Below are 27,264 nucleotides of genomic sequence, written 5' to 3'. Positions count from 1 at the left end.
GTAATAAAGTGCTGATACATACTATGACCTGGATGAATCTTGAAACCATTATGGTATGTGACAGAAGCCAATTATAAAGGCCCACACATTATATGAGTCCATTTATATGAAATGTCCAGAATAGGTTACCTATGGAGATAGGAAATACATTCGTGGTTGCCTAGGGCTGGCATGATAGGAGGTATTATGGACTAAAAGTTCATCCCCCCCATTCATATGTTGCAACTCTAATTCCTAATGTAACTATATTTGGAGATGGGGCTGGCAAGGGGGCGATGAAGGCTAAGCAATGCCGTAAGGGTGAGACCTTAATCTGACAGGTGGTGCCCTTATATCAAGAGAAAGACACTAGAGCTCACCTTCTCTCCCTCTCTCTCCCTCCCTTTCTCCTCCCTCTACCCCTCCCCCTTTCTCATCTCTCCTTCTCCTCCCCCTTCCCTCTCTCTCTCCATCTCTCCATCCTCCCCCTTCCCTCTCTCCCCCGCTCCCTCCTCTACCTCCTTCCCTCCTCCTACTCCCCCTTCATCCTCCACTTCTTCCCCTTCTTCTCTTTCTTCTACTTCTTCTCTCCCTCTCTCCTTATGAAGACACAGCAAGAATGCAATTATCTGCTAGCCAGAAAGAGAGCTCTCACCAGAACCCATCTTGATTTTGAAATTTTCAGTCTCCAGAACTCTGATAAAATAAATTTCTGTTGTCTGGACCACCCAGTCTATCATCTTTGTTAGATATTTGATCTGGACATGTAGAGGAGCCTGAGCAGACAAAAACAGGTGATTGTGACTTTGTAACTAAAGTATCTGTATAGAGGGCTACTTTTGGGATAATAATTTTTTTTTGGCTTAGTACACTTTCTATTTATTTTTATTTTTTTCTCTTAAGGGAACACATTTTTAAAATTATATTCAGTTAGTCACTGTATAGTTCACCATTAGTCCTTGATGTAGTGTTCAGTGATTCATTAGTTGTGTACAACACCCAGTGCTCATCACAACATGTGCCCTCCTCAATACTCATCACCCGGTTACCCCATTCCCCCCTCTTCTGAAACCCTTAGTTCGTTTCCTGGAGTTCATAGTCTCTCATGGTTTCTCTCCATCTCTGATTTTTCCTTCTTCAGTTTTCCCCCCCTCCCCCTATGGTCCTCTGTGCTATTGCTTATGTTCCGCATATGAATGAAATCATATGGTAATTGTCTTTCTCTGCTTGACTTACTTCACATAGCATAATCCCTTCTAGTTCCATCCATGTTGATGCAAATGGTGGGTATTCATATTTCCTGATGGCTGAGTGATATTCCATTGTATATATGGACCACAACTTCTTTATCCATTCATCTGTTGAAGGGCATCTCAGCTCCTTCCACAGTTTGACTATTGTGGACATTGCTGCTCTGAACATTGGGATGCATATGCCCATTCTTTTCACCATGTCTGTATCTTTGGGGTAAATCCTTAGTAGTGCAATTGCTGGGTAGTAGGGTAGTTCTATTCTTAACATCTTGAGAAACCTCCCTACTGTTTTCCATAGTTACTGTAACATCTTGCATTCCCACCAACAGTGTAAGAGGGTTCCTCTTTCTCCACATCCTCGCCATTACTTGATGTTTCCTGTCTTATTTATTTTAGGCATTCTGACTGATGTAAGGTGACATCTCATTCACCTGAGATGGTTCTGATTTGAATTTTTTTGACGGCTAGTGGTGACGGCTAAACATTTTTTCATGTGTCTGTTCGCCATTTGTATGTCTTTTTTGGAGAAGTGTCTGCTCGTGTCTTCTGCCCATTTTTTGACTCGATAATGTGTTTTTTGGGTGTTGAGTTTGAGAAGTTCTTTATAGATCTTGGATACAGCCCTTTGTCTGTAGTGTCATTTGCAAATATCATTTTTCATTATGTAGGTTGCCTCTTTGTTTTGTCGATGGTTCCCATTGCTTTGCAGAAGCTTTTTCTCTTGATGAAGTCCCAAAAGTTCATTTTCACTTTTGTTTCCCTTCCCTTTGGAGATTTGTCTTGAAAGAAGTTGCTGTGGCCGATGCCGACCACAACATAGGCAGTATGTTCTGCCTATGTTCTTCTCTAGGATGTTGATGGATTCCTGTCTCACATTGAGGTCTTTCATCCATTTAGAGTTTATCTTTGTGGATTGTGTAAAAGAATAGTTGAGTTTCATTCTTCTACATGTGGCTATCCAGTTTTCCCAGCACCATTTGTTGAAAAGACTGTCTGATTTCCACTGGAGACTCTTTCCTGCTTTGTTGAATATAAGTTGACCATAGAGTTGAAGATCCATTTCTGGGCACTCTATCCTGTTCAATTGATCTATGTGTCTGGTTTTGTGTGAACACCATGTTGTCTTGATTATTACAGCTTTGTAATATACCTTGAAGTCAGGCAACATGATGACCTAGCTTTGGTTTTCTTTGTCAACATTTCCTTGGTGATTCAGGCTTTTTTTCTGGTTCCAGACAAATTTTAGGATTGTTTGATCCAGCTCTGTGAAAAAAGGTCAATGGTATTTTGATAGAGATTGCATTGAATGTGTAGATTGCTCTGAGAAGCATAGACATTTTAATAATGTTTATTCTTCCAATCCATGAGCATGGAATGCTTTTCCATTTCCTTTTGCCTTCTTCCATTTCTTTCATAAGTATTCTGTAGTTTCTAGAATACAGATCCTTTACCTCCTTGGTTAGGTTTGTTCCTAGGTATCTTATGATTTTGGTGAAATTGTAAATGAGATCAATTCCTTAATTGCTGTTTCTTCAGTCACTCTGTTAGTGTATAGAAATGCAACTGATATCTGTGCACTGAGGTGGAGTCTTTTGGGTTTTCCACATAAAGTATCATGTCATCTGCAAAGAGAGAGTGTGTGATTCTTCTTTGCCAATTTGAATGCATTTTATTTCTTTTTGTTGTTTGATTGCTGAGGCTAGGACTTCTAGTACTATGTTTAACAATAATGGTGAGATGGGCATTCCTGTCATGTTCCCGACCTTAAAGGAAAAGTTCTCAGTTTTTCCCCCATTGAGAATGATATTTGCTGTGGGCTTTTCATAGATGGTTTTTATGATGTTGAGGTATATTGCCTCTATCCCTATATCTAAAGAGTTTTCATTAGGAATGCATGCTGTATTTTGTCAAATTTTTTTTCTGCATCAATTGAGAGGACCACGTGGTTCTTGTCTCTTCTTTCATTGATTTGTTCTATCACATTGATTGATTTGTGAATGTTGAACCACCCTTGCAAACCAGGGATAAATCCCACCTGGTCTTGGTATATAATCCTTTTGATGTACTCTTGGATCCTATTAGCTAGGATCCTGTTGAGAATTTTAGCAACCATATTCATCAGGGATATTGGTCTGTAATTCCCTTTTTGATTGGGTCTTTGCCTGCTTTTGGGATCAGGGTAATGCTGGCCTCATAGAAGAAATTCAGAAGTTTTCCTTGAGTTTCTATTTTTTTGAAACAGTGTCAGGAGTATAGATATTACTTCTTCTTTGAATGTTTTGTAGAATTCTCTAGGGAATCCGTCAGGTCCTGGACTCTTATTCATGGGGAGGTTTTTGATCACTGCTTCAATCTCGTTACCAGATATTGGTCTATTCAAGTTGTCAATTTCTTCCTGTTTCAATCTGGGAAGTTTATAGGTTTCCAGGAATGCATCCATTTCCTCTAGGTTGCTTAACTTATTGGCATACAGCTATTGATAATAATTTCTGGTGATTGTTCCTATTCCCTTGGTTTTAGTCATGATCTCTCCCCTTCATTCATGATTTTATTGATTTGGATCCTTTCTATTTTTTTTTAATAAGTCTGGCCAGTGGTTTATTGATCTTATTAATTCTTTCAAAGAACCAGCTTCTAGTTTCATTGATGTGTTCTACTATATTTCTGGTTTCTACTTCATTGATCTCTACTCTAATCTTAGTTATTTCCCTTCTTGTGCATGGGTTAGGTTTAATTTGTTGTTATTCCCCAGTTCTTTAAGGTGTGTATTTGGGATTTTTCCATTTTTTGAGTGAGGCTTGGATGGCTATGTATCTCTCCCTTAGGACCACCTTTGGAGCATCCCATAATTTTTGGACCAATGTGTTTTCTTTCTCATTGGTTTCCATGAATTGTTTAAGTTCTTCTTTGATTTCCTGGTTGATCCAAGCATTCTTGAGCTGGCTGGTCTTTAACTTCTAATTGTTTGAATTTCTTCCAAACTTTTTCTTGTGATTGAGTTTCAGTTTGAAAGCATTGTGGTCTGAGAATATGCAAGAGATAATCTCAATCTTTTAGTGTCAGTTGAGCCCTGATTTGTGATCCAGTATGTGTCTATTCTGGAGAACGTTCCACATGCATTCAAGAAGAATGAGTATTCTGTTACTTAGGGTGGAATATTCTGTATATATCTATGAGGTCCATCTTCTCCAGTGTGTCATTCAAAGCTCTTGTTTCTTTATTTATTTTTTGCTTAGATGATCTATCTGTTGCTGAGAGTGGAGTATTAAGGTTTCCTACAATTAACATATTATTATTATCAATATGTCTCTTTATTTTGGTTAACAGTTGGCTTGTAGTTGGCTGCTCCCATGTTGGGGGCATAGATATTTACAATTGTTAGGTCTTCTTGTTGGATAGACCATTTAGAATGATATGATGTCCTTCTGTATCTCTGATTACAGTCTTTAGCTTAAAATCTAGTTTGTTTGATATGAGAATTACTACTCAGCTTTCTTTTGAAGTCAGTTGGCATGAAAGATGGCTCTCCTTCCCTTTACTTTCAGTCTGGATGTATCTTTAGGTTCAAAAACGAGTCTCTTGTAGACAGCATATGGATGGGTTCTGTCTTTTCATGCAATCTGCAACCCTGTGCCATTTCATGGGAGCATTTAGGCCATTCATGTTGAGAATGCTTATTGATAGATATGATTTTATTGTCATCATGTTGCCTGTGAGGCCCTTGTTTGTATAGATTGTCTCTGTAAATTTCTGATCTGTATCACTCTTGACGTCTTTCTCCTTTTTTAGAACTCCCCTAATATTTCTTGCAGGGCCAGCAAGTGGTCACATTTTCTTTCAGTTTTTGCTGGTCTTGGAAGCTCTTTATGTCTCCACCCATTCTAACAGCCTTGCCAGGTGAAGTATTGTTGGCTGCACGTTCATCTTATTTAGCACCTTGAAATGTCTTGCCAGCTCTTTCTGGCTTGCCAGGTTTCTGTGGACAGATCTGATGTTATTCCAATGTCCTTCCCTCCTTACATAAGGATTCTCTTCCCCCTAACTGCCCTTAAGATGGTTTCCCTGGTTTTAAGATTTGTGAATTTCACTATAACATGCCTGGGCATCGGTCTGCTCTCCTTGATCTTGGGAAGTGTTCTCTCTGCCTCTAGAACACAAATGCTCATTTCATTCCCCAGATCAGGGAAGTTCTCAGCTAGGATTTGGTCAAATATGTCTTCTACTCCTCTCTCTTTGTCCGTCCACTTAGGGATCCCAAAATTCCCACCTCGGAATGTTTTGTGGCATTATTTATTTCTCAAATTCTGTTTTCATGGATTCTAAGCTATTTGTTGCAAGCCTTCTCCTGATTCTTCTTTTCTATCAGTTCGTCTTCTAGGTGACTAATTCTTTATTCTGCCTCATTTACCCTAGCTGTTAGAGTATTTAGATTAGATTGGATCTCATTGATAGTATTTTTAAGTTCTGCCAGATCAGCTCTCACTTCTGCCTTTAGAATCTATATTGCCATTAATGGTTTTCTCCAACCTTGCTATTGTCTGCATAACTGTTACCCTGAAGTCTATATCCAACATCTTGCTTGTATCCATATCCTTTATTTCTGTGGCAGGGGTCACAGTCTGAATTTTTCCTGTGTTGGGAGTTCCTCCTCTTAGTCGTTCTGTTGAGGAGTGGTTGAGGGAATGTACAGAATCCAGATTATTGACCACAACTGAAGCAAGATGCACCTGTTTTATAGGGACCTTAAGGTTCTCAGCCTCTTGATCTTTCAGTCTGTCTTCTGGGGGAGGAGCCTGCTGTGCTGGTACCCAGGTAACCCTGTTTGGGCAGAGTTGCTCTGCACCCTGTGGGTGGGGGATGGGCTCAGTGAAACCTGGTTTTTGGGGGCTTTTGTTCTCTGGGGTCTCTCCCTGGAGTTTTCCATGTATCTTCCAAGAGTCAGAGCAGGCGTGACTGTAACCAAACTTCTATCTCAGAACAGAGAGATCACAGTCTGTTCTTCAGTGAGCCCTGTAGGCCACACTGCTTCTGTTTTGTCTGTCCTGCTCAAAACCTCAGCGTCCTACAATGTGTGCCCCACAGCAGTATTCCCAGTCCTCACTTCCAGGTTCAGGCAAGTCTCTAGCCTTTATGCTTCTAAGACCACCAGCCACCCCCAGTTTGTACGCACACCCCCTCAGCTCCAGGTTTCAGTTTGGGGGCTCCCCTAAAGTCCTTTACCCACCACTACTGGTCTGCAAGCCTGTGCCCAGTCCCCAGTGCAGGAGATTTTGCATTCCAGCACAAGAACATATCATACATGGTAGGACATTCTCTTTATCAGTTAGGGAACCTCTAGGAACTTAGGGTCTGTGGTTAGCTCAGAGAGCTTACACTGGTGGAGAGAGGTAAATGAGTTGTGTTGGTGGGACCCGTGGGGTCCAGGAGAGAAGTGTGGGATTCTCTGGTGGCAGGTATCTTGAGCTATGGGTGCTGGAATTCCAATCCTGGCATCTTCCAGCTAACTCTAGGGAGAAACAGGGAGCCCTCTGGGTCAGAACTTTGCTCAGAGATGATAACAGGAGTGAGGTCTACTACTCTTTCATGAAGCTTCTCCATCCTCAAGTTCTTCACAGTCATGGCCCAAATGAGGCTCTGTCACTCCTCACCTCCCTTCCAACTCTGAGCAACTGCAGCACAAGGGCTAAAGCAGGAGGAGAGATGCAGTATGTTCAGGACTTGGAACAGCATGTGGGGGGAGACAGGCTCCATGGGTATTTCCCAGAAATCAGAGATTCTTAAGCCATGAGTTCTAGCCCTTAACCTAGGACCTACCTCAGACATTCCCAGAAATCTTCATACCACTAAGATTAAAATCAGACAGCAGGTAAGGTGGAGAGGGGAGTGTCCTGCTACGTTAGAGGAGTCTGTCTTATTCCTGGACTTCTTTGCCCCTTCTCCCTCTCTCACCCTCCATGAATAGCTGCGATCAGGAAAATCCCTGAGCCCTGCTCTCTGTATGTTTTAGATCTGGCTAACCACACCCTAACTTGCTTCTGAATGATCCCCTAGTCTCTACCCCTGCCCAAGGATTCGCCCGAAGTTAATAGCCCTGGGAACTTCAACCCTGCACCTGGAATGAGTTATTTTCTGGTCCACCTCCCCACTCTCCTCCCTGAAACACCAAACTAGAAATATAGGTTGGGATGTGAAATCTCCTGATTTAAATATTGGCTCCATTGTGTAAATACGCGCGTGCGCGCGTGCGCACACACACACACACACACACACACACACACACACACACACAGTGCTTAGGCCAGAGACAGCAAACTTCACTGTGTGTTTTGAATTTTACTGTGTATGTGTGTTTATTTAAACAATTATTCTTGGGGCGTCTGGGTGGCTCAGTGGGTTAAAGCCTCTGCCTTCGGCTCAGGTCATGGTCCTGGGGTTCTGGGATCAAGCCCCGCATCGGGCTCTCTGCTCAGCGGGGAGCCTGCTTCCCCCTCTTTCTCTGCCTGCCTCTCTGCCTACTTGTCATCTCTCTCTGCCAAATAAATAAATAAAATCTTTTAAAAAAAAAAATAAATAAACAATTATTCTTCTTGTAGTAAAAACCATTTAAAATAAACACTGATGTATTTTAATTTCTCCATAGGTGAGGGATAAATGGATAACAGTCATCATATGAATTTAATGTTTTTAAAAAGATATATTTATTTTAGAGGGGCTAGGGCGGGGCAGTGGGAAAGTGAAAGAGAAACTCAGTCAGACTCCCTGCTGAGTGCAGAGCCCAATGTGGGTCTCCATCTCACAACCCAGAGATCAGACCTGAGTCAAAACCAACAGTTGTACACTTAACGGACTGTGCCACCCAGACACCCCAACTTTAATCTTTTTAGGATTATAAAAGCAACACACACACTAAAAATAAATAAATAAATAAATATTGCCTAAAGGAGGAGATAAGAGATTTACTAGCACATGGCAATTTGAGAGGAGACGGAGCCCAGAAATACTCGCCTTAATGTGAGAAATTAGCTCCCAAAGATTTGCAAACAAATCTCCCAGGCCTAACTCTACCATATACCTAATATTCGTATGCAATTACAGATTTTGTAGCACACGTAATAGAACTTTGAAGAAGAAACGACCCAACACAGGTAAGCAGTATAAGCAGGACCCTATGGTAACAACTATTTACTGAGTGCCACTTCTGCATGTGCTGGGGATTCAGGCCTTCGACTCAGACCCTAGCTTGTGCTCTTTGAAGTGCCACTGATGGGAAACATAGCAAGAATCCTTCCCCTCATCAAGGGAAGTCCCCGTGCCCATCCCCATGTTGCTCCCAGCTTGAGGAGACGGGAGTATTAATCCGATGTTACCTCAGTGAAGCCTCGCAGATTGGTCCTGGCAAACTCTTTTCTCCACTGCCGGGATTGTCCACTCCGTGTTGTTAACGGTCCTGAGTCCGTCTCCTTCATGACACCAAGCTACTCCAGGACAAAGTCTGCTTGCTCTTTTCTGTAACTTTATGGGGGAGCTAGCACACGAGCTGGCATGGTGCTTTCCTTAACTGACACTACTAGCAAAAATGCTCCAGACTTGAAGGATATAGGAGAGCTGAGGTTTAGAGTCACCCCTTTGCCCAGGTCCATCATGAGCATGATCGCATGGATCCTCAACACAATGCTGAGAGGCAGCCGTCATCATTCCTGTATTACACATGAAGAAACTTAAGGTCAGAAGAGGTAGGCCTGTCCAAGCACACATAGCCAGGAAGAGAGAGCCCTGGACCTTGTGTCAGAAGCTGAGAGAGGCTTGCTCCACATTCCGTTCCTTTACTCCTATTACACCTAAGTACGATTCCAGATGCAGCAAAGCTGATAACAGGAGGCAAAATTTGGGGATAGTGTGCTGCATGCATGCGGCTGATGGTGGAAGGTTACGCAAGGGTGGGCATTAAGCCTCTTCCAACCTCATAAAGACTCGTCGGGGCTTCTCCCAGGAACACAGCAGTTATGGGAAGGAAAAAGAAGTCCCTCACAGCTTGGACTCTGCTCTGGGAATAGATGATGTAGTGCTATGGGAAGCCTCCCTCTGGCTTCTCTAAGTTTTCAAAAAAAAAAAATGCATTTATTTAGGAAACTCTCTCCAATGCCCAAGCAAAAGAGCCACATTCAGTTCTCAGTGTGAACTTTATGAGATGCACGTGAAACTTTACCACCTTTTCTCTGTGGAGGGATCTGACAAAGGATCTGGGGACCCCACAACAGAAGGGATTAGAGAAGGGAAAGGGGCAGATGGCAAACCTTGGGCCATTTGTTACTGCCTAGAAATGTCACAACAGACAGGTCTCCCGGTCCTTTGCTTTGGCTCTGGGCCCACCAGCCCTAGCTTTACTCCATAAAGACTGTCCTTTCACAGAGTCACATCCCCGGAGTTCGCATAGCATTCCCAGGTACAAATTCTCTGGTCCTTCTGCCAGAACCCAGACTTCCTTTTGATCCCCTATGGAGGTTAGGTACCCCCCACAAACTGTGTTCCTCACAGGAGTGCCCGACATCTGGTTCCACTCCTCTGGGAGGAGGCAGTTGTTACTCTTGGAATGATTAATCCCATCATTCCTTAGGCCTGTAAAGGGATCTGGTTAGCAGCAGCCAAAGGTCTCCTACCTCTGGAAGCAGCTGGGCCAGTCAAGGATAGCTCCTACCATGCAAAACACTGCCTCCAGCTGGGGTTCTGTCTCTGGGGCCTCGAAAAACAGGACTAAGCCTTCTTTTGGAGGAAGGCTCTTTGAAGGCTCTACTGTTCTAATTCTTCCAGCCTGGATTTCCCTGATTCAGTTCATGAATCAACAGCCCTAGAGGAGCAGGAAGAAGATTTACTTAGAGATGCTCAGGCTCCTTGAGGACTGGACCAAAGTTAGAACCAAAGTTTGGAAGTTGCCAGGGATAACGGCGGGGCAGCTGCCCTGCTGCATCTATTGGTGCTGGCCCAGGCTGGCGCTGCTGGTAAATGCCACATTGCAGACATAGGGCTTCTCATCACTGTGGGCCAGCTGGTGGATGAGCAGGTGGGAACTCAGGTGAAGCTCTTGCCACACTCACTGCAAGCGTAAGGCTTATGGCTTGTGTGAGTATGTTGGTGCTGAAGCAGATCTGAACTGTCTACAAAACTCTTGCTGCAACTGGAGCATTTATAGGGCATCTGGCCCGTGTGCGAGCTCTGGTGTTTAAGGAGCACGGAGTTGTGGTAGTAGCTTTCGCCACATTCTGAGCAGGCATAGGGTTGTTCACCCAAGTGGATGTACTGGTGCTCAATGATTTGGGTGTGCTCACCAAAGCCACGACAATGCTTAGTCATTTATGAGTATGCTGGTGCCATAGGCAGTATGAGCTTTTGGTGAACTTCTTGCCACATTCATTGCAGTTACAAGGAGTCTCTCCAGTGTGTGAATGCTGGTACTTGAGCATATAAAAGCTGTGCCCAAAGCTGGCACCACATCAGGCACAGCAGTAAGGGCTGCACATCCTTGTGTGAGTGCTGGACCTACAAAAACTTAGAGCTAAGGCTGAAGCTCTTACTGCAGTCCCCATAGCGGTAGGGCTTCTTGCCCCTGTGTGTGAGCTGGTGCTGGATTAGAATGACCTAATGCTGAAAGTCTTATCACACTCAGCAGGTATGGGGCTATTCACTGATGTGCTCTGCTGGTGTTTAACCAGGTTGAAGCCGCAGCCAAAAGCCTCCCTGTACTCCAGGAGCTTATGGAACTTGTAGGGCTGGAGGCCTGAGTGGGAAACCACGGTGTTGCACAGGGTTGGAGCTGAGGCTGAAGCAACGGCCAGACTCAGGGCAGAGGTATAGGCTCTGACCAGTGTACCTGGTAGCGCTTAACTAGATCTGAGCCACGTTGCAAACTTTTGTCACACTCCGAACAACAGTAGGGATTCTTACCTGCATGGCTGCTTTTGATGTGTGGGAGAGGTTAGGGTTCAAAGCTGATGGCCAAGGAAGAATTCTTGAAACATGTCTGGTGCAAAAAGGTAGTTTTATTTAAAGCACAGGGACATGACCTGTGAGCAGAAAGAGCTGCCATGGGGTCATGAGGAGTGGTCCATTCTATACTTTCAAGTTGGGAGAGGGTTAGGGCTAGTGTAAGCCTCCCAGGTACTTTGGAAACAAGGATTCCAGGATCCTGCAGGGGCTAGCTGTTACTAGGAAAGACCACTACTGTTTAGTGGAAACTTAGACAAGAGGCCCTGAAGATGTGGATCTGTGGGTCATATGCTTGGGGGACGACTGCTAACATGTATCTTAGGGGACAGAGCTAAAGGAAGTTTCTAAAGAATTTTTGTATGTTAAAACAGATTTACAGGATCCTGAGCACGGCGGGGGTGGGGGTGGGTGGAGCTAGGATCGCCCTTGGCCCTCAGCCCAGTAGTAACACTGAGGCCGTCGAGTCCCGAGAGCAATGTCCCTCTGCCTCTCTCACGGACTTGCCCGGGGTCTGCGGGCAGCAAGAAAGCTGAACCACTTCTCTTCCGCCTTTGTTTCCCACATCACTTCTGCGTGAAAGAGGCCCGGGAAGCGGGCTCCGGTCAGCGCACCTCCCAGCACTCCAAGGCCTTGGGGAGCGCAAGGCAGTTGGTCCTGCTAACGGCTTCCTCCCTGGGCCAGAGCCTGACCGCCTTCGGCATTCAGGGCCTGTTTCCCAGGAGGCTGGCTGTGGCGTGCACACGGCGGGGCGGGGCGCGGAGCTGCGGGCGCCCCAGGATCCTGGCGTCCAGCTCCCCGACCACGCCCCACCCTCCGGCTCCCCTCGCCACTTCCGGCGACGCGCACTACGGCGCCGTGAAGAAAGAGGTTTCCTAGACGCCAGCCACTCCGCTCGGAAGGGGAGGGTCGGCGCGAGCCTTTCCCCACCCAGGGTGGGGTGGGGCCCGGGGCCGGCACCGGAACCGGAAGTGCCGCTCTAGGCAGTGCCAGCGCCCGGTCTCGGTAGGCTTAACCCTCTCATTCACCTAACTGAGCAAGAGCTTCCCATCGGCCGCCGCTGTCAGGCGCTTCATCCTGCGGGCCTGGCTTCCGAGTCTGAGCCCGTCAGCGCGGACGTCGGTGGCCGGGCTATCCCTGTGGGGCAGGGAAGCGAGCTGGAAGGAAAAGGCGGTCGCTGTTGTGAACACGCCGGGGGGGGGGGCGGGTGGAGTAGCCACGCCCCCTGGAGCCGCACGGTCCTGAGGCCCCAGGTCGGATGTCTGGGTTCTCCAAAGGAACCAGTCCGCTGCGAGCCCCCTGGACTCCTCCTCTGTCCTAACGCAGGCGCGCTCGGCCCGGCGCCGACCACATACCCCAGCGTGCACCACACGCGCTTGGGTTTGCTCAGCGATTAGACAACCACTACTCTCTAGTGCCTTCCGCGACCGTCTAGAGTCCCGGGATCGAGAACTACAGCTTCCAACTTGCAAAATAACTGCGGCGGCGCCACTTAAAAAGCGTCAGAGAGGAGGTGCCTGGCCACGCCCCTCTCCTCCAGTTCCGCTCCTTTGGAGGAGCGGCGAGGAGGGGGGCGGAGCCTTAGGCTTGAGCCAAGATGGCGGCTGCGAAACCGACCCTCACGGACTCGCTCTCGTTCTGCCTCGCGCAGCTCACGGCGGCGGCCGGGGAGGGTCTAGGTGGGGGAAAGGACACAGCTACCAACGAGACACCCTTGGGCCGTGCGCTCTTAGCCCTCCGCACGCGCCACGTCAAGGCTGCAGGGGGAATCGAGCGCTTCCGGGCGCGCGGCGGGCTCCGCCCCCTTCTCGCTCTGCTACGGCGAGCGGCTGCAGCGGGTCCCGCCCCGTCCCAGGCTGGCGCCGGCTCCGCCCCCTCGTCCGCCGAGTCAGCGACTTCTGCTGGCCCCGCCCCCTCGCCGGGCCCTACCCCCTCCGCTGCGGCGGCGTCCGCGCCCTCGCCACCAGCGCGCCTGCGCAAGACTCTGGACTTGGCGCTCAGCATCCTAGCCAACTGCTGTACGGAAGGGGCGTGCCGGGCTGAAGTGCGCAGGCTCGGAGGCATCCTCCCTTTGGGTAAGTGCCCCGCCCTCCTCTCCTGGAAGGGCTCCGCGCGCTGCAACTTCTGGCTCCGGGCCTGGGCGGGGTTTTGAGCTCTTCGCGGTGCCGCGGGAAAGCGGGGCCTTTCCGAGCGGAGGCCCCCGTGCCTCTCCAACCCTCCAGCCCTCTGTAGAGATGACGCCTGAACCTGAGCAGATCAGAGCGTCGCAGCCGGGACCTGGGTGTCGATGGCCTCCTCGAATCCGGGCCGGTGGAGGCCAGGGGTGATGCGGTGACTTGTAGGTGATTCATGAGGTTATAGGGTTTATAGCAGACACTTAACGCCTACGGCGTGGCCCTGCAGAGGGCGACCGTTCCACGACCGGGGGCCGGAAAGTGTCCTGTGTCTGCAGGGAGACAGAACTCGCTGTGGAGGGATCGCGACCTCCCACCGCCGGAGGTCCCAGGACGGGCTGGCGCTGCGAGTCCCTAAAAACCAGCGCGAGAAGAGCAAATCCTAACGGAGGAGAACACGCGGGGCCCTGGGTGCTCGGTCGGCCCGGCCCGCCTTGGGCTCAGGTCCTGATCCGAGCCCCGCACCGGCTTTCTGCTCCGCGAGCGTCGGCTGCTTCCCCCGCTTCTGCTCACCCTCTCGCGCGCTCTCAAATAAATAAAATCTTAAAAAACGAAACAGGCTTTTCTGTTTACCAGCCAAGGTGGCGCCTCCCAGTGGCCCTGTGGGGAGCACCGGCTGACGGGGCTTGAACAGACGTACTGGCCTCACGTGCACTGGCCACAACGTGTTTGGCGAGAGGCCTGGCACATTAAGAAGTCCTCAGTAAATTGCTGGCTTTGCTGGTAGCGCGTGACGCACATCATCAGCCGCTCTTCCTCATCGTGAATCTCTGCCGAGTCCGCATTCCCCCTTCCCGCATCCGTGCTCGGGGACTGGTGCCCGGGACCGCCGTGCTGGGAGCTGACTCTCCCACCTTAACAACGGGGACAGCCTCCTTGCTGCTTCCCTTGCCTTGTTCCTTCTCTATGATCCGTTCTCCTCAATCTGGTTGCCAGACTGCATCGCAGCCCTACTGTTCTTGAGATCCTGTGTGGTTCCCAGGGCCCTCATATTCCAGTCCTGCCTGATCTCTCGGCCTGGTATTCTGAGGCCCGGCACAGACACTGGATCTCAATTCTGCGCCTTGGCAAGGGCTGCTTCCAAATCTGAAATGCCCTGTAACATCCCCATCCACCATCTTCCTAACAAATATTGACCCATTTAACCTTCCAGACCTATTCGGTATTAGCTTCTTCCCTGACCATCTCAGGTCACGTTCTTGAGGTCATTAATGAGAGAGACACGAAGAGGTAGGACCCTCAAGAGGCCAAATTCTCTTGCAGTGACTATTCTTCAATGTGTGAAGACAGACAGCATCCAGAACCGAACAGCCCGGGCTCTGGGGAACTTAGCTATGGAACCTGAGAGCTGTGGGGACATCCATTCTGCGGGTGAGAAGGCTATGAGTGTGGCGTCAGCTGGGGCTTGGGGTGGCGGAGGGGCTTGGTTCTCTCCTTGCTTCCTCTCTGTCCTCCTCTTCCCTCTCCAGGTGCTGTTCCTCTGCTCGTTGAGAGCCTGACAGCCTGCCAGGACTCCCAGTGCCTGCAGAGTGTGGTGCGTGCCCTCCGCAACCTGGCGGACTCACCCCAGCACCGCCTGGCCCTGGCACAGCAGGGGGCAGTACGCCCTCTGGCTGAGCTTCTGGCCGCTGCCCCAGACCCTGCGCTGACCTTGGCCCTAGTGCGTGCACTCTTGGAGCTGAGTCGAGGTTGCTCCCGGGCCTGTGCTGAGCAGCTAAGTCTGGGTGGGGGGCTAGGACCACTGGTCAGTTTGGCCTCCCACCCCAAAAAGGCAGTACGAGAGGCAGCTATCCTGATCCTTGCCAACCTGTGTGCCCAAGGCCTTGTACGGCCTGCACTGGGCAATGCTGGTGGTGTGGAGGTACTACTAGGTGAGCTCCGGCGGCGCAGGGGGCCTAATGGAGCTGGCCCAGCCTCCCAGCAGCCCCTGGTGCGGGCTGTGTGCCTGCTGTGCCGGGAGGCCATCAACCGGGCCCGGCTGCGGGATGCAGGTGGTTTGGAGCTATTGATGGGTCTGCTGCGGGACCCGCGTGCCAGTGCCTGGCACCCTCGTGTCGTGGCTGCCCTTGTGGGCTTCCTGTATGACACTGGAGCCCTGGGCCGGCTACAAGCGCTGGGACTTGTACCGCTCTTGGCTGGGCAGCTGTGTGGCGATGCTGGTGATGAGGAAGAAGAGGGAAGAGAAGCTGCTTCTTGGGACTTCCCTGAGGAGCGGACCCCTGAGCGGGCAGAGGCCGGAAGCTTCCGAAGCCTAAGGCGAGTCCCCACCTGCTTGCTGAGGATGCAGGGCTCTGGCGCTCTTCACTACCCTCATCCCCGACTCGGTCTCAGTAGGACTCTTATTGACTCATTCTCCCTGGGCAAGACCACCAGGTCTACCTTTGGCCTTGGCTCTACCCCAGCACTTCTGAACTTTGGGACCCAGACAGTTCACTGGGCCTTTTTTATTTTGTTCTGTTTGCCCCTCGCTAGAATATAAATTCTAGGAGGATGGGCACTTTAGTTTTGTTCATTGTTTGTGCCCAGTACCTAATACTGGGCTTGGCACATAATTGGCCCATAGGCATCAGTAATTGCTAAAGGAGTTGGGTGTTTTTTTGCCCCCATTTCTCTTTCTTTCCTATCTCCCCTTGGCCCCACGTCTTCTTCCTGGCTTCAGGCACCTGTTTTTGCATGACCGCTCTTTTGGCCCTGCTCCATTACCTTGGCTGTGGGTTCAGTCTCTCCTTTCTCCCTCTGCAGGTCGTGGCTGATCTCTGAGGGCTACGCCGCAGGCCCGGGAGACATCTCTCCTGACTGGTCCCCTGAGCGATGTCCCCCGCCTCCACCACCCCCAGAGCCACCTGAGCCGACCAGCCCCACCCTGGGTCCAACCTCACTGCGGACGCCTCGCACGCTGCGCACACCAGGGCGGAGCCCTGCAGCCACCTCTGAGGAGCCTTGGGGCCGTGAGGGGCCAGCGCTGCTGCTACTGTCACGATTCTCCCAGGCTCCCGACCCAAGTGGGGCATTGGTGACCGGCTCAGCCCTGTGTGGCCTGCTGGCCTATGTGACAGGCTCGCCGGGCCCACCGAGCCCACGTGCACTGCGCATCCTGGCACGCCTTACCTGCAACCCCGCCTGTCTTGAGGCCTTCGTGCGCAGCTACGGTGCCGCACTGCTGCGTGCCTGGCTTGTGTTAGGCGTTGCCCCAGATGACTGGCCCACACTGCGTGCCCGGCCCGCTCGACGCCAGCACCGGGAGCTGGGTGTGTCTCCCATAAGAGGTCCATCCCCCTCTAGTTCTGGACTGAGAACCTCACCTTGCCACTCACGGCTCTCACTGCCTTCTCCAGCCTAACCATCAACTTCAGCCAGCACACGGGAGGAGGAGAGGGACTCCCGGGATGCAAAGCTCTGCCCCATCCTCTGCCCAAGTCTTGGGGCCCAGACACCCCAACACCAGGTGTAGCCCCAACAACTTAGAATTGTGCTTGTCTGTATTGCTTTATCTCATCTGCTCTTGGTTCTGCATTGTCCTGATTGCCTTCCCACGGGGCATCCTGATTAGAAAACCCACAGCTGAGGCCCCGTGACCTCCCACTACTCCCAGCACTGCAAGGGCGGGCCCTGTCTTCTGCATTCGGACTGCACTTCCTGACCGTCACACTTTGTTCTTGTCCTTGACCTCTATTTCCTAGCATCTGGACCCTTTCTCTCCAGGGCCTGCAGTCATCCCCTCTTACGTCCCCTAAGGTTTTTGCCGGAGTCGGGACATCAACTCTCAAGCTGATCTACTCTGTTCATCTCCGCAGGTGAGATGTTGCTGCAGAACTTGACCGTGCAGGCTGAATCACCCTTTGGAGTGGGTGCCCTCACTCACCTGCTGCTCTCTGGAAGCCCTGAGGACCGTGTGGCCTGTGCACTGACCCTGCCCTTCATCTGTCGGTGAGGAGGATGTGGGTGTCTCATAGGGGTCAGGGGAGCAAAGTTGCTATTCTGCAGTGTCACCCGTTTTCACTTTTCTTCCCAAAGGAAACCCTCTCTGTGGCGCCGGCTACTTTTGGACCAGGGTGGCCTCCGTCTCCTCCTCTCGGCACTAACTCGGCCAGCTCCACATCCACTGTTCCTCTTCTTTGCTGCAGACTCCCTTTCCTGCCTCCAAGGCCTGGTGTCTCCCACGGCGATTCCAGCCCTTTTATCTCCAGTCCCGCTGGACCTAGATTCCCCATCCCCTTGCCTCTATGAACCTCTGCTGGGCCCAGCCCCCATCCTAGCCCCTGACCTGCACTTCCTGCTGGACTCGGGCCTACGGCTCCCTGCCCGGCGCGCTGCCTCAGCTACTGCCTCACCTTTCTTCCGGGCTCTGCTAGCCGGCAGCTTTGCCGAAGCCCAGATGGACCTGGTGCCGCTTCGAGGCCTGTCACCCAGTGCAGCCCGGCCTATCCTGCATCACTTGCATGGTTGCCGGGGCTGTGGGGCGGCCCTGGGGCCAATTCCCCCACCAGGCCAGCCCCTGCTGGGCTCAGAGGCTGAGGAGGCCCTGGAGGCTGCTGGCCGTTTCTTGCTGCCTGGGCTGGAGGAGGAGCTGGAAGAGGCTGTGAGCCGTATCCACCTTGGACCCCATGGTGGCCCAGAGTCCGTGGGTGAGGTATTCCGCTTGGGCCGGCCCCGGTTGGTTGCCCATTGTGCCCGCTGGACCCTGGGCCCAGGGCAGTGCCCGCGGAAGCGGGCCTTGGCCTTAGTGGGGCTTGTGGAGGCAGCAGGAGAGGAGGCAGGGCCCCTGACTGAGGCTTTACTGGCTGTGGTGATGGGGGTTGAAATGGGGGGCAAGGGTTCCAGCGTAGACTGTTGATGTCCCCTGGGATGGGTCGGCTATGAAGGAGGACTCCTTCCGGGCAGCACGAGAGGAGGCCGAGCAGAACTTACCGTCAAAGACTGATGAGAGAATGGAGCTCTGCCCCAGGACAGCGGGCTGAAGACGCGGGAGTGAGGCGGCCAGGCCACAGCTGGAGTATGCAGCCCGCAGAAGGAGAGCAGCCCAGGGCGTCAGGCACCTGGCCTGGCCTGGCCTTCCAGAGTTGAGATTAAAAACTTCGGGGTTGGATACTCATATTGTGTGGTGTCTCTGCTTACTTTCCTGTGGGACTCCCCCTACCCCCGCCCCCCCAATCCACCAGGATCTTTTTCAGGTTGCTGTATCTCAGTATAGGCTACCCCTGGCATGTAGGAGTTTAATAAGTAAGTTCCTGGAGTCCTGGGATAGAATAGAGTATGTGGGGGGACGCCTGCTTCCTGCTCACGCAACTTCGTTGCTCAGACAAATACCCACCTAGACACACAGACTCTGGTCAGGGATGAAGGGGCTGGGCTGCAGTAAGTGTGGGAAAGTATGTCCAAGGCCTTGGCATTACTGTTAACTGAGTGTCTTTCACCCATCTTGAGCCTTCAGAGTCTGGGTCTGTTTTCATCTCTTGGGCCAAGTAGCCTTCTGCTATTGGCCTAAGGGAGGACCTGCTGTGTTCCTGGAGTCCCTAAGGCAGGTTCTGCCTTAATTTCACTCCGAGAGAGCCAGAGCCCCAGGTGCATTCAGGCAAGGGAAGGGCTTATGTTGTGCTTTGATCTCTCAGGGCAAGGTCTGTCTATCACCTGGATCCCAGCTCACTAGCCACTTGGGTGGCAGCCTGATTGAGGAGTGTGCCTGGACTGGGTCTGGGGAGCTAAGGTTGGCTCTTGCTGTCTCTGTGCTTCTTTGTCCAGCTCTCTGTCCTCAGGCTGTGCATGAGAATCACCCAGAGAGCTTTTAAAAATGTTGATGTCGGGGCGCCTGGGTGGCTCAGTGGGTTAAGCTGCTGCCTTCGGCTCAGGTCATGATCTCAGGGTCCTGGGATCGAGTCCCGCATCGGGCTCTCTGCTCGGCGGGGAGCCTGCTTCCCTCTCTCTCTCTCTCTGCCTGCCTCTCCATCTACTTGTGATTTCTCTCTGTCAAATAAATAAATAAAATTTAAAAATAAATAAATAAATAAAAATGTTGATGTCTAGGCCCTTCCTCAGTGAACTGGATTGAGGGAAGGATACCCTGGGCATCGGTATTTTTAAGAAGCTTCCCAGGTCGCTTGAGCTTGCTGCTGGCCTGAGGGCCACAGTCCAGGACTCATGTGGATTGAGACCCCACAGTCCAGTGGCTGCAACATTACTGTGTCTGTCCGTACATATCTAAGTGTTCATTTCCACTTTGACTTCTCAGGGTCCCAGGCCAGGGAAGGTTCCGCTGTGACTGGACTCTGTGTCTCGAGTGTCTATGTTCATCAGTATCTCGAGAAAGGGCTCTTTTGGAACAGGTCAGGTCAGTGTCGGGGAAGGAAGGGCTTTGTCCTGAAGGCTGGCTGTGGTCTGGCTGCCTGGGCATGTTTCTGCTGAGGCTTCATGGGGTTTGGGCCCGAGTTCAGTGTGCCCATGTCTATGTCTGTTTCCAAGTCTGAGAGAGAAGGTCCTGGCTGAGAGGGTGGGACAGTTCCTTGTGTCTGTCTGTCTGTCTCTGTTTCTGAGCGATTTGTTTCCGGTAGATGTGCCCTTTGGGATCTCTGTTCATGTCACTGTTAGGGTCTCTAACGGAAGGTCTCTGAACCTGTTGCCTGATCCTTAGAACCATTACTCCTGCCGTCAACCCAAAAATTCTGTGTGGAGCAAGTATCCCAAGAATGGCCTGAGTGCACAGGACTCTACACAGGACTCCGGTTGCTAGCTTTGGGACGCGTTTGCTTGGGGTCCTCAGTGTGTGTCTAAGAGTCCGATCCTGGCCTGGGAGAGCCGCTGCTCTGACTCGGGCTCTGGCCGCCCCAGCTCCCGGCGGCGGAGGCCGAGGCTGGGGTGTGGCCGCCTCCGCGGCAGCAGCCGAGCGGGCTGGGCCCGGGTGGGCCGCGGCCCTCCCTCCCTTACACGCCCCCACCCCGAGTTCTCCCGTTCTTTGCACCCCCGCCCCCCCCCCCCCAGCCCCATCCCAGCGGGTCCCGGCTTCCTTACATGGTCACGGCCGGGCCTCCAACTCCCGGACGTCCCCCCCGCCCCCCGCCCCCACCGGACACAGCCCCCGCCCTGCTCGCCCCGCGCGGAGCGCCCGCGCCCCGCCATGGAGGACCTGGGTGAGTGGGGCTCGGGTCCCCTGGTCCGCAGCTCCCCACCGCCCTCCGGACCCGCTCTCCCCTGCTGGGAACCCCGCGCACTCCCCTCGTCTCCCCACCCCCGCCTCCGGTCTTCTGGGTTCTGGTCTCTGCCTGCGCCTCCTTTCCGACTCCACGTCCCCCTTCCTGCCTCTCCCTTCCTGCCTCTCCCGGGACCGGCCGCTCGCCCCCTCCTTCCCTCGCTCAGCTCCTCCGTCGCGAGCTGCCGACGAACGGGCGGGCAGGCGCAGCGCCCACCCGCGGGCACCTGGGCTCGGGGGCGCTGGGGAAGGAGGGGTTAAAGGGGTCTGGGGTCCGGGCATTGGGAAGGTAGTCTGGAAAGGAGACTATGACGTCACATTGTGGAGAAGAAAACGGGTCCATCTCAGGGTTTGGGGAAGAAAAGAGTTGTGCGCCCCTGAATATGGGAGGGGTCGGGTGTTTGGGGGACAGAAAGAAAATGGATGAGTGCCAAGATGCCGGGGGAGGTTAAGGGCTCCACTGTGGTACTCAGAGATAAGTGAAGGCGCAGGGAGTTCTAGGTTGTGGGAAGGAAAGGGTCTAAAGGATCTACATCTGGGAAAGAGAGCTGGGGGGGGGGGGTGTCTTGGGGGAGGGAGGAAGACCCAGGCATCTCCTCCTTCTGGTCTATTGAAACGGACAGAAGGCTGTGCTCTCCGGGCTAGAGAAGGGGTTCAGGCACCCTGCGATGGGGGGTGCTGCCGCGCAGGGGTAACGGTCCCGTGGAAAATACGCCCATCAGAAAGCAGGTCCCCGCAGACCTGCCAATGAGGAGAATACGGTGGGAGCCAGTGCCTGGACATGGGCCGGGGCTGGGCGGGCCTGTTTAGGGGCAGGAGGGGGCAGGAATCAGTGGGCAGAAAGAGCATCCGATCAGAAAGTTGGGTGCCAGGCATACAGCCAGTTGAGCAATTTGGAGGGAAGCCAGATTTGGCTTGAGTAAAGAGTCAATTTTGACTGCATCAGGGAAGATGCAGAGAATGAAAGAATCAGGTGGCTTTCGTGTAGGACTCCCAAGATGAGCCATTTGGTATGTTTTGGCCATAAATATTCCTTGCTGCCCTTCCACTTCTCTGCCTCGGTCTGGCCTGTGTTTTTGCATCTGATTTCTGACCTCTGCTCTTAATACTGGCTTCTGCTCTCCTTAACTACAACCTATTTGGAACCCTTACCCTCTAATCTCTTAAGGCCCTGTCTCTGCTCTAACCTTAACCTCTCAACGGCTCACCCTGGCGGCCTGTTCCCTGCAGATGCCCTGCTGTCTGACCTGGAGACCACCACCTCACACATGCCAAGGTCGGGGGTTCCAAAAGAGCGGACCCCAGAGCCTCTCACAGCTCCCCTGCCCTATGGCCACCAACCACAGGTGAGAGCCAATACTAAGGATTGGGGTAACACTAGGGCCAAGCTTGGCTAAGGCTAGAGGGATTTTGCTTGAGTGGGCCAAAGTACAGGCCTATCGTCCCACCCATGTGTCCTCTCTGTAGACAGGGTCTGGGGAGTCTTCCGGAGCCTCTGGGGACAAGGACCATCTATACAGGTGAGGGGCCTGGGAACTGGGAAGATGGGGAATCCAGCTGAGACTCAGGTAAGGAGGCTGGGCTTCTCCACCCCTGAACACAGATTCCCACCCTGTTTTGCAGTACGGTTTGCAAGCCTCGGTCCCCAAAGCCTGCAGCCTCTGCGGCCCCTCCCTTCTCCTCTTCCAGCGGTGTCTTGGGCACAGGGCTCTGTGAGCTAGACCGGTTGCTTCAGGAACTTAATGCTACCCAGTTCAACATCACAGGTACCAGGTTACAGAGATAGGCCTTGATGGGATGGGGAAAGGGCAGGAAAGGGCAGAGACTGAGGCGTATACTCTTCGCAGGGTAGCAGCTAAAGGGACACGAGTCTCAGCTGGGAGGGGTAGAGTATAGTTCCATGGCCAGTGCTCTTCTTTCCTCTCTGCAGATGAAATAATGTCTCAGTTCCCTCCAAGCAAGGAGACTGTAGGGGAACAGAAGGAGGACCAATGTGAGGACAAGAAAAGGCCCAGCCTGTGAGTTTGACACAGTCGGCAGAGCTGGGAGAGAAGTGACGGACACCCGCGTTACTGGAGGGCAGCGTGCCTTCCTCCGGGGGACTCAGAGCTGATACAGACTGTGTTCTTCACAGCCCTCCCAGCCCGTCTCCGGTGCTCCCAAAGCCTTCAGCAACCTCCGCCACCCTGGAGTTGGATAGATTGATGGCTTCGCTGTCGGATTTCCGTGTCCAAAACCATGTGAATCAGGTGGGGTGTGGGCCAGTGTGGATTTGTGGCTTCCCAACCCCTTTTAGGACCTTCCACATCTGCTGCTTTGCTGACTAAACTCTCGTGTCGTCTTTGCTGCAGCTTCCAGCGTCTGGGTCAGCCCAGCCGCCAGAGCCAAGCTCTGTGAATGAGGACTCCCCATCCTCACCAGGGCCGGCCAGCAAGGGCAGCCTAGACACCATGCTGGGGCTGCTGCAGTCTGATCTCAGCCGCCGTGGTGTTCCTACCCAGACCAAGGGTCTCTGTGGCTCCTGTAATAAACCTATTGCTGGGCAAGTAAGTGGGGCCCTGTGAGTAGAAAGGTAAAGACCCATGGACCTATCCTTATGGAGAGCCAGACTTTGTGCTGTTCCCTTTTAATAAATGACTCTGGGAAGTGGGTATTACCGTTGTTCATATTTTACAGATGAGGAGACTAAAGCTCTGAGTCACACAGCATGTAAGTGGCAGGATGAGAATTCTGACTCAGTTACCATTTATTGTGGTTCCGCTGTGTGCAGGCACTGTATTAGCTCCTTTATAAACCTCCATCTCACTTAGTCTTCACAAAAGTCTTACTGGTGCCACCCACCATCTCTCGGCACCAACAAGGACAGTTTCTCCTCCACTAGCATCTGGTTTGTGAGCTCTTATTCTTGGCTTATGGACTGAGTAGATGTTATTGATGACAACTGTGCCCAGTGGTTGACCTAGATCCTCCTGCTATATTTGGTGCCCTGCTTCCATTCCAAAACTTCCAATCTTAGCAAAGCAGGGTGGCATTATGACCCTTGTGGGCCCTAGGCACGTTCATCTTCTTGGGCCCCTTCCTACATTAAAAATATATTTTTTAAATTGTGCTTTATGACTGTGTTGGTGTAAAGATGAATATATTAATATTATACATCAAATCATTTTCTTCTAGCTCATTTTTGCCTTCTGATTTTAAAAGTAATTGCAGCATTTTCATGGGCTCCTAAAATTATTGAGGGCCCTAGGCACTGTGCTGCTGGAAGCCCTGGGTTGAATCTGTCACTTACAGACTCGAACATTAGGTTCTTCAGCCTCACCTCTCAGGGAGGGAGGGGAGAAATGAGCTAAGGGAGTCAAATGTAAAAAGAGAAAAAGAAAAAGGAAAATTTGAAATGTGCCATGTCAACCGTGGCTCCCTGGGCACATGGCAGCCCGAGGGCTACTCTGACCCAGGCCTTACCCCCAACTCCAGGTGGTGACTGCGCTGGGCCGGGCTTGGCATCCTGAGCACTTCATTTGCGGCGGCTGTTCCATGGCCCTGGGAGGCAGCAGCTTCTTTGAGAAGGACGGAGCCCCCTTCTGCCCTGAATGCTACTTTGAGCGCTTTTCCCCACGATGTGGCCTCTGCAATCAACCCATCAGACACGTGAGCCCCGCCTTTCCCAGAGCACCCCCACCCATGCCCTGCCCCTTTGCCTCATCCTAGGCCCTTTGGACTCCGCCCACTCTCTCTGACTTCCAAGTGCCTACTTGGGTCTCCAGCACCTCAAACTCCTACTTAAAGCTGTTCACGGAAGTATCACGGGGGGAGAGGGACGGTAGAAGGGATGGAGGGCCTCCCTGAGTGTCCCCGTTCATTCTCCACAGAAGATGGTTACTGCCTTGGGCACCCACTGGCACCCGGAGCATTTCTGCTGCGTCAGTTGTGGGGATCCCTTCGGAGATGAGGGTGAGAGCTTGGCTCCAGGCTGGAAAGATGCGGGTCTGCTCAGGGTCCCGCCTAGCCCGCTGTGGTCCAGCCTCCTACAACGTCCCCCGCCCTCGGCCCCTCTCCCCCGCGCGCACCCCTGCGGGCTCCTCCGTCCACCCTAGACCCGGTCCCTCCTTCTCGACTGCGCATTCTGGCCGCCCTCGTCTGGCCCCACAGTGTCAGGTCTCGCAAGCCCGGGGGCAGCCCGCAGGTTTGTTTCTTTCTGCTCGGTCGCACCCCAGGTTTCCACGAGCGAGAGGGTCGCCCCTACTGCCGCCGCGACTTCCTGCAGCTGTTCGCGCCGCGCTGCCAGGGCTGCCAAGGCCCCATTCTGGACAACTACATCTCGGCGCTCAGCGCCCTGTGGCACCCGGACTGCTTCGTCTGCAGGGTGCGCCCCGCGCGAGGCTGGGGGGTGGGGAGAGGACCCCAAGCGGGACCCAAGCGAGCCCAGCTTGGAGCCGGGGGCGGGCGACTGATTCAGGTGCTCGAGGCCAGGCGCCTCGCGTCGCGGGGCGCTGTGGGCAGGGGGGTTCCCACGTTGGGTTATCAAGCGCCTAAAGCGAATGCTTGGGCCTGGGGGTTGGCGGCTGACCTGTCCTATCGCTACCGCCCTCCCCCAGGAATGCTTCGCCCCCTTCTCGGGAGGCAGCTTCTTCGAGCACGAGGGCCGCCCGCTGTGCGAGAACCATTTCCACGCGCGGCGCGGCTCGTTGTGCGCCACATGCGGCCTCCCGGTGACCGGCCGTTGCGTGTCGGCCCTGGGCCGTCGCTTCCACCCGGACCACTTCACCTGCACCTTCTGCCTGCGCCCGCTCACCAAGGGCTCCTTCCAGGAGCGCGCCGGCAAGCCCTACTGCCAGCCTTGCTTCGTCAAGCTCTTCGGCTGACCGCCTGCGGGGCTTGGCTCCGCGAGAGACCAAGGCCCTAATGACCCCACCCTTCCCCCAAAAGACCCCACGGCCTCGGCCACGCTCTTTGAGCCGGGGGGTCTCTCCCCAGCCCACCCTGGGAAGCCCCACCCACTGGAGAGACCCGCCCCCGAGGTACTCTATTCTATACTCTTCAGTTCTCTAGGGTCAGATTCACAAAAGGGCCCGCCAATTTCAAGACCACATAGGTGGGTCCTGCACTGCAAAGCAGCCTACCTGAGGTCTCCACTTTATCCCCACCCTTGAGGGAGCCCGCTGACTGGAGGCGGGCCCTTGCAAGTCCCACTCACTAGAGGACAGGCGAGGACATACCTGCTCCCCGCACCCTCACTGTTCTGTGCACTTTTTTTTCTACCTACATAAAAACACATGCCACATGACGCTGGTGCGGTGTCTCTGTGCGCGGTGATGCCTTGCCTCTCGTGCTGGCTCTGGCTGCAGCCCGTTCTAGGTCTGTGCCCTGTGGCCTCAGGGGGACCTGTAGCCTCAGCCTTTGCAAGCTGTCTCTCACACATCCAATGAGCCTGCACTGGATTGTACAGATAGTAGGGAGCCAGAACAGGAGGTCGAACTGGGCCCCACGGAAACTTCCCACCCTCACTCCCCACTTCTTCAGCAACCTGCATCCTTGAAATAAACATTGACCTGTCTCCAGCCCCCCTCCCCCACTCCCTCCTACTCTTGTCACCTTCTCTAATTTTCAGATTTTCCTCCCTTCCTGAAAAGACCCTCCAAAATGGGGCTCCATGCAGAAGTGCCAATTTATGGCCACTCTCTGAATCTGGGCACGAAGGCACAGCTTCGCTCTTACTTGTACTAACTCATAGCCTCTCCCCTAAGCAGAGGATGACACTTGGGGTGGTCAGAGTCATGACCAAAGGAAACACTGGGGGCTGTATGAGCCAGAAGGAGGCTTTTAACTCAGACTGGGAGTCCAGTAGGTCTTCCTGGAGGAGGGAACACCTGAGCTAAGCCCCAGCAGAAATGGCTGGGCCTGGGATTTTTAGATGTGGAGGTTAGGCTCCATCTGAACTCCTAGGGCCCAGAGCCTTTTTGAGCCTCTGAACCTTCACTTTGGACCCTGCAGTACCCTAAGGAGAGGGCTGGGATTCTTGAGTCCAAAGTGCAGGAGATTTTGAAGCTGGAAATGATGGATTCGCAGAGACCCTTCCTACTTGAGGAGGAACAGGTAGCCAAGGAGAGCATGTGTGAGTAAGACAAATGTGAGGGGTTCTCTGTCCTTATCTTGGCCTGACCCCCCCCCCCCCCAGATTCTTTCCTCTCTGAAGCTCCTCTCTCTGGGCCTTCCTAGGCTTCCGGCTCTTCTCCTCCCGCAGTCTCCCTGGAGAACTTTGTACCCTGGCTTCTAACCACCTTCCTGTCTTGAGGATGCCCCCACCGGCCGTCTCTAGTCTCGATTCATTCATTTTAGCAAGTACTGATTGAGTATGCACTATGCCAGGCTCTCTGTCAGGTGCTGGGGAGACCACAGGGAACCAAGCAGACATAGTTCTTGACCTCGTGGAGCTGAAGTCCCGTAGAGGCGACAAATGACAAGTACACTGATGACATCACATGTGATGAACTAAAGGAGACGTTCCCGAAGGCCTAAATAAAGCTCACTCTTTCTCCTTGTTTCCATCCATAGCACTTCCCTAGTCCTTCATAGCACGATCACTATTGCAAATAGCTGTTTATCTGCTGCATATTTATGTCCGTTTCTGAAACTGGAACGCAAGCTCCTAAGAGTTCGTCTGTCAGATTACATGTTTGTTTTGCTGACCATTGTCTCTCCA

General features: G+C 52.6%; 2 protein-coding genes and 1 long non-coding RNA gene across 10 annotated transcripts; 2 read left to right on the top strand and 1 right to left on the bottom strand.

Annotated features, from left to right (window-relative positions):
* Window positions 1–12,105: 12,105 nt before the first annotated feature.
* LOC116581044 lies at window positions 12,106–12,658 on the bottom strand. Its single transcript, XR_004281865.1, has 2 exons — window positions 12,566–12,658; window positions 12,106–12,367 (listed from the first exon to the last, which is right to left on the bottom strand). It is a non-coding gene; the product is annotated as an uncharacterized LOC116581044 (long non-coding RNA).
* A 71-nt stretch (window positions 12,659–12,729) lies between these two features.
* Window positions 12,730–18,476, top strand: ARMC5 (armadillo repeat containing 5). Of its 7 annotated transcripts, XM_032328031.1 has the most exons (7): window positions 12,782–13,285; window positions 14,648–14,755; window positions 14,854–15,640; window positions 16,127–16,632; window positions 17,179–17,311; window positions 17,399–18,014; window positions 18,266–18,476. In XM_032328031.1, exons 1-7 carry the CDS (start codon window positions 12,808–12,810, stop codon window positions 18,446–18,448), a joined length of 2,811 nt encoding a protein of 936 aa, XP_032183922.1. In that variant the 5' UTR covers window positions 12,782–12,807; the 3' UTR covers window positions 18,449–18,476. The 7 variants fall into 7 exon arrangements, with proteins under 7 accessions (XP_032183921.1, XP_032183922.1, XP_032183925.1 ...); XM_032328030.1 differs by having other exon boundaries at window positions 12,730–13,285; window positions 17,399–18,366; XM_032328034.1 differs by having other exon boundaries at window positions 13,195–13,285; window positions 13,663–14,755; window positions 17,399–18,366.
* A 1,930-nt stretch (window positions 18,477–20,406) lies between these two features.
* On the top strand, window positions 20,407–25,848 carry TGFB1I1 (transforming growth factor beta 1 induced transcript 1). Of its 2 annotated transcripts, none has more exons than XM_032326712.1 (11): window positions 20,407–20,505; window positions 21,795–21,910; window positions 22,032–22,084; window positions 22,188–22,330; window positions 22,495–22,582; window positions 22,699–22,813; window positions 22,916–23,110; window positions 24,039–24,212; window positions 24,434–24,515; window positions 24,779–24,927; window positions 25,160–25,848. In XM_032326712.1, the coding sequence occupies exons 1-11, from the start codon at window positions 20,493–20,495 to the stop codon at window positions 25,424–25,426; spliced, it is 1,395 nt and encodes a 464-aa protein (XP_032182603.1). In that variant the 5' UTR covers window positions 20,407–20,492; the 3' UTR covers window positions 25,427–25,848. The 2 variants fall into 2 exon arrangements, with proteins under 2 accessions (XP_032182603.1, XP_032182604.1); XM_032326713.1 differs by lacking the exon at window positions 20,407–20,505 and adding an exon at window positions 20,531–21,574.
* The last annotated feature ends 1,416 nt before the right edge of the window (window positions 25,849–27,264 follow it).

Source organism: Mustela erminea, chromosome 20 (genome assembly GCF_009829155.1).
Source record: "Mustela erminea isolate mMusErm1 chromosome 20, mMusErm1.Pri, whole genome shotgun sequence".
Taxonomy (NCBI): domain Eukaryota; kingdom Metazoa; phylum Chordata; class Mammalia; order Carnivora; family Mustelidae; genus Mustela; species Mustela erminea.
The sequence above is the reverse complement of the archived record's forward strand: the minus strand, read 5'-3'. Positions and strand labels throughout refer to the sequence as shown.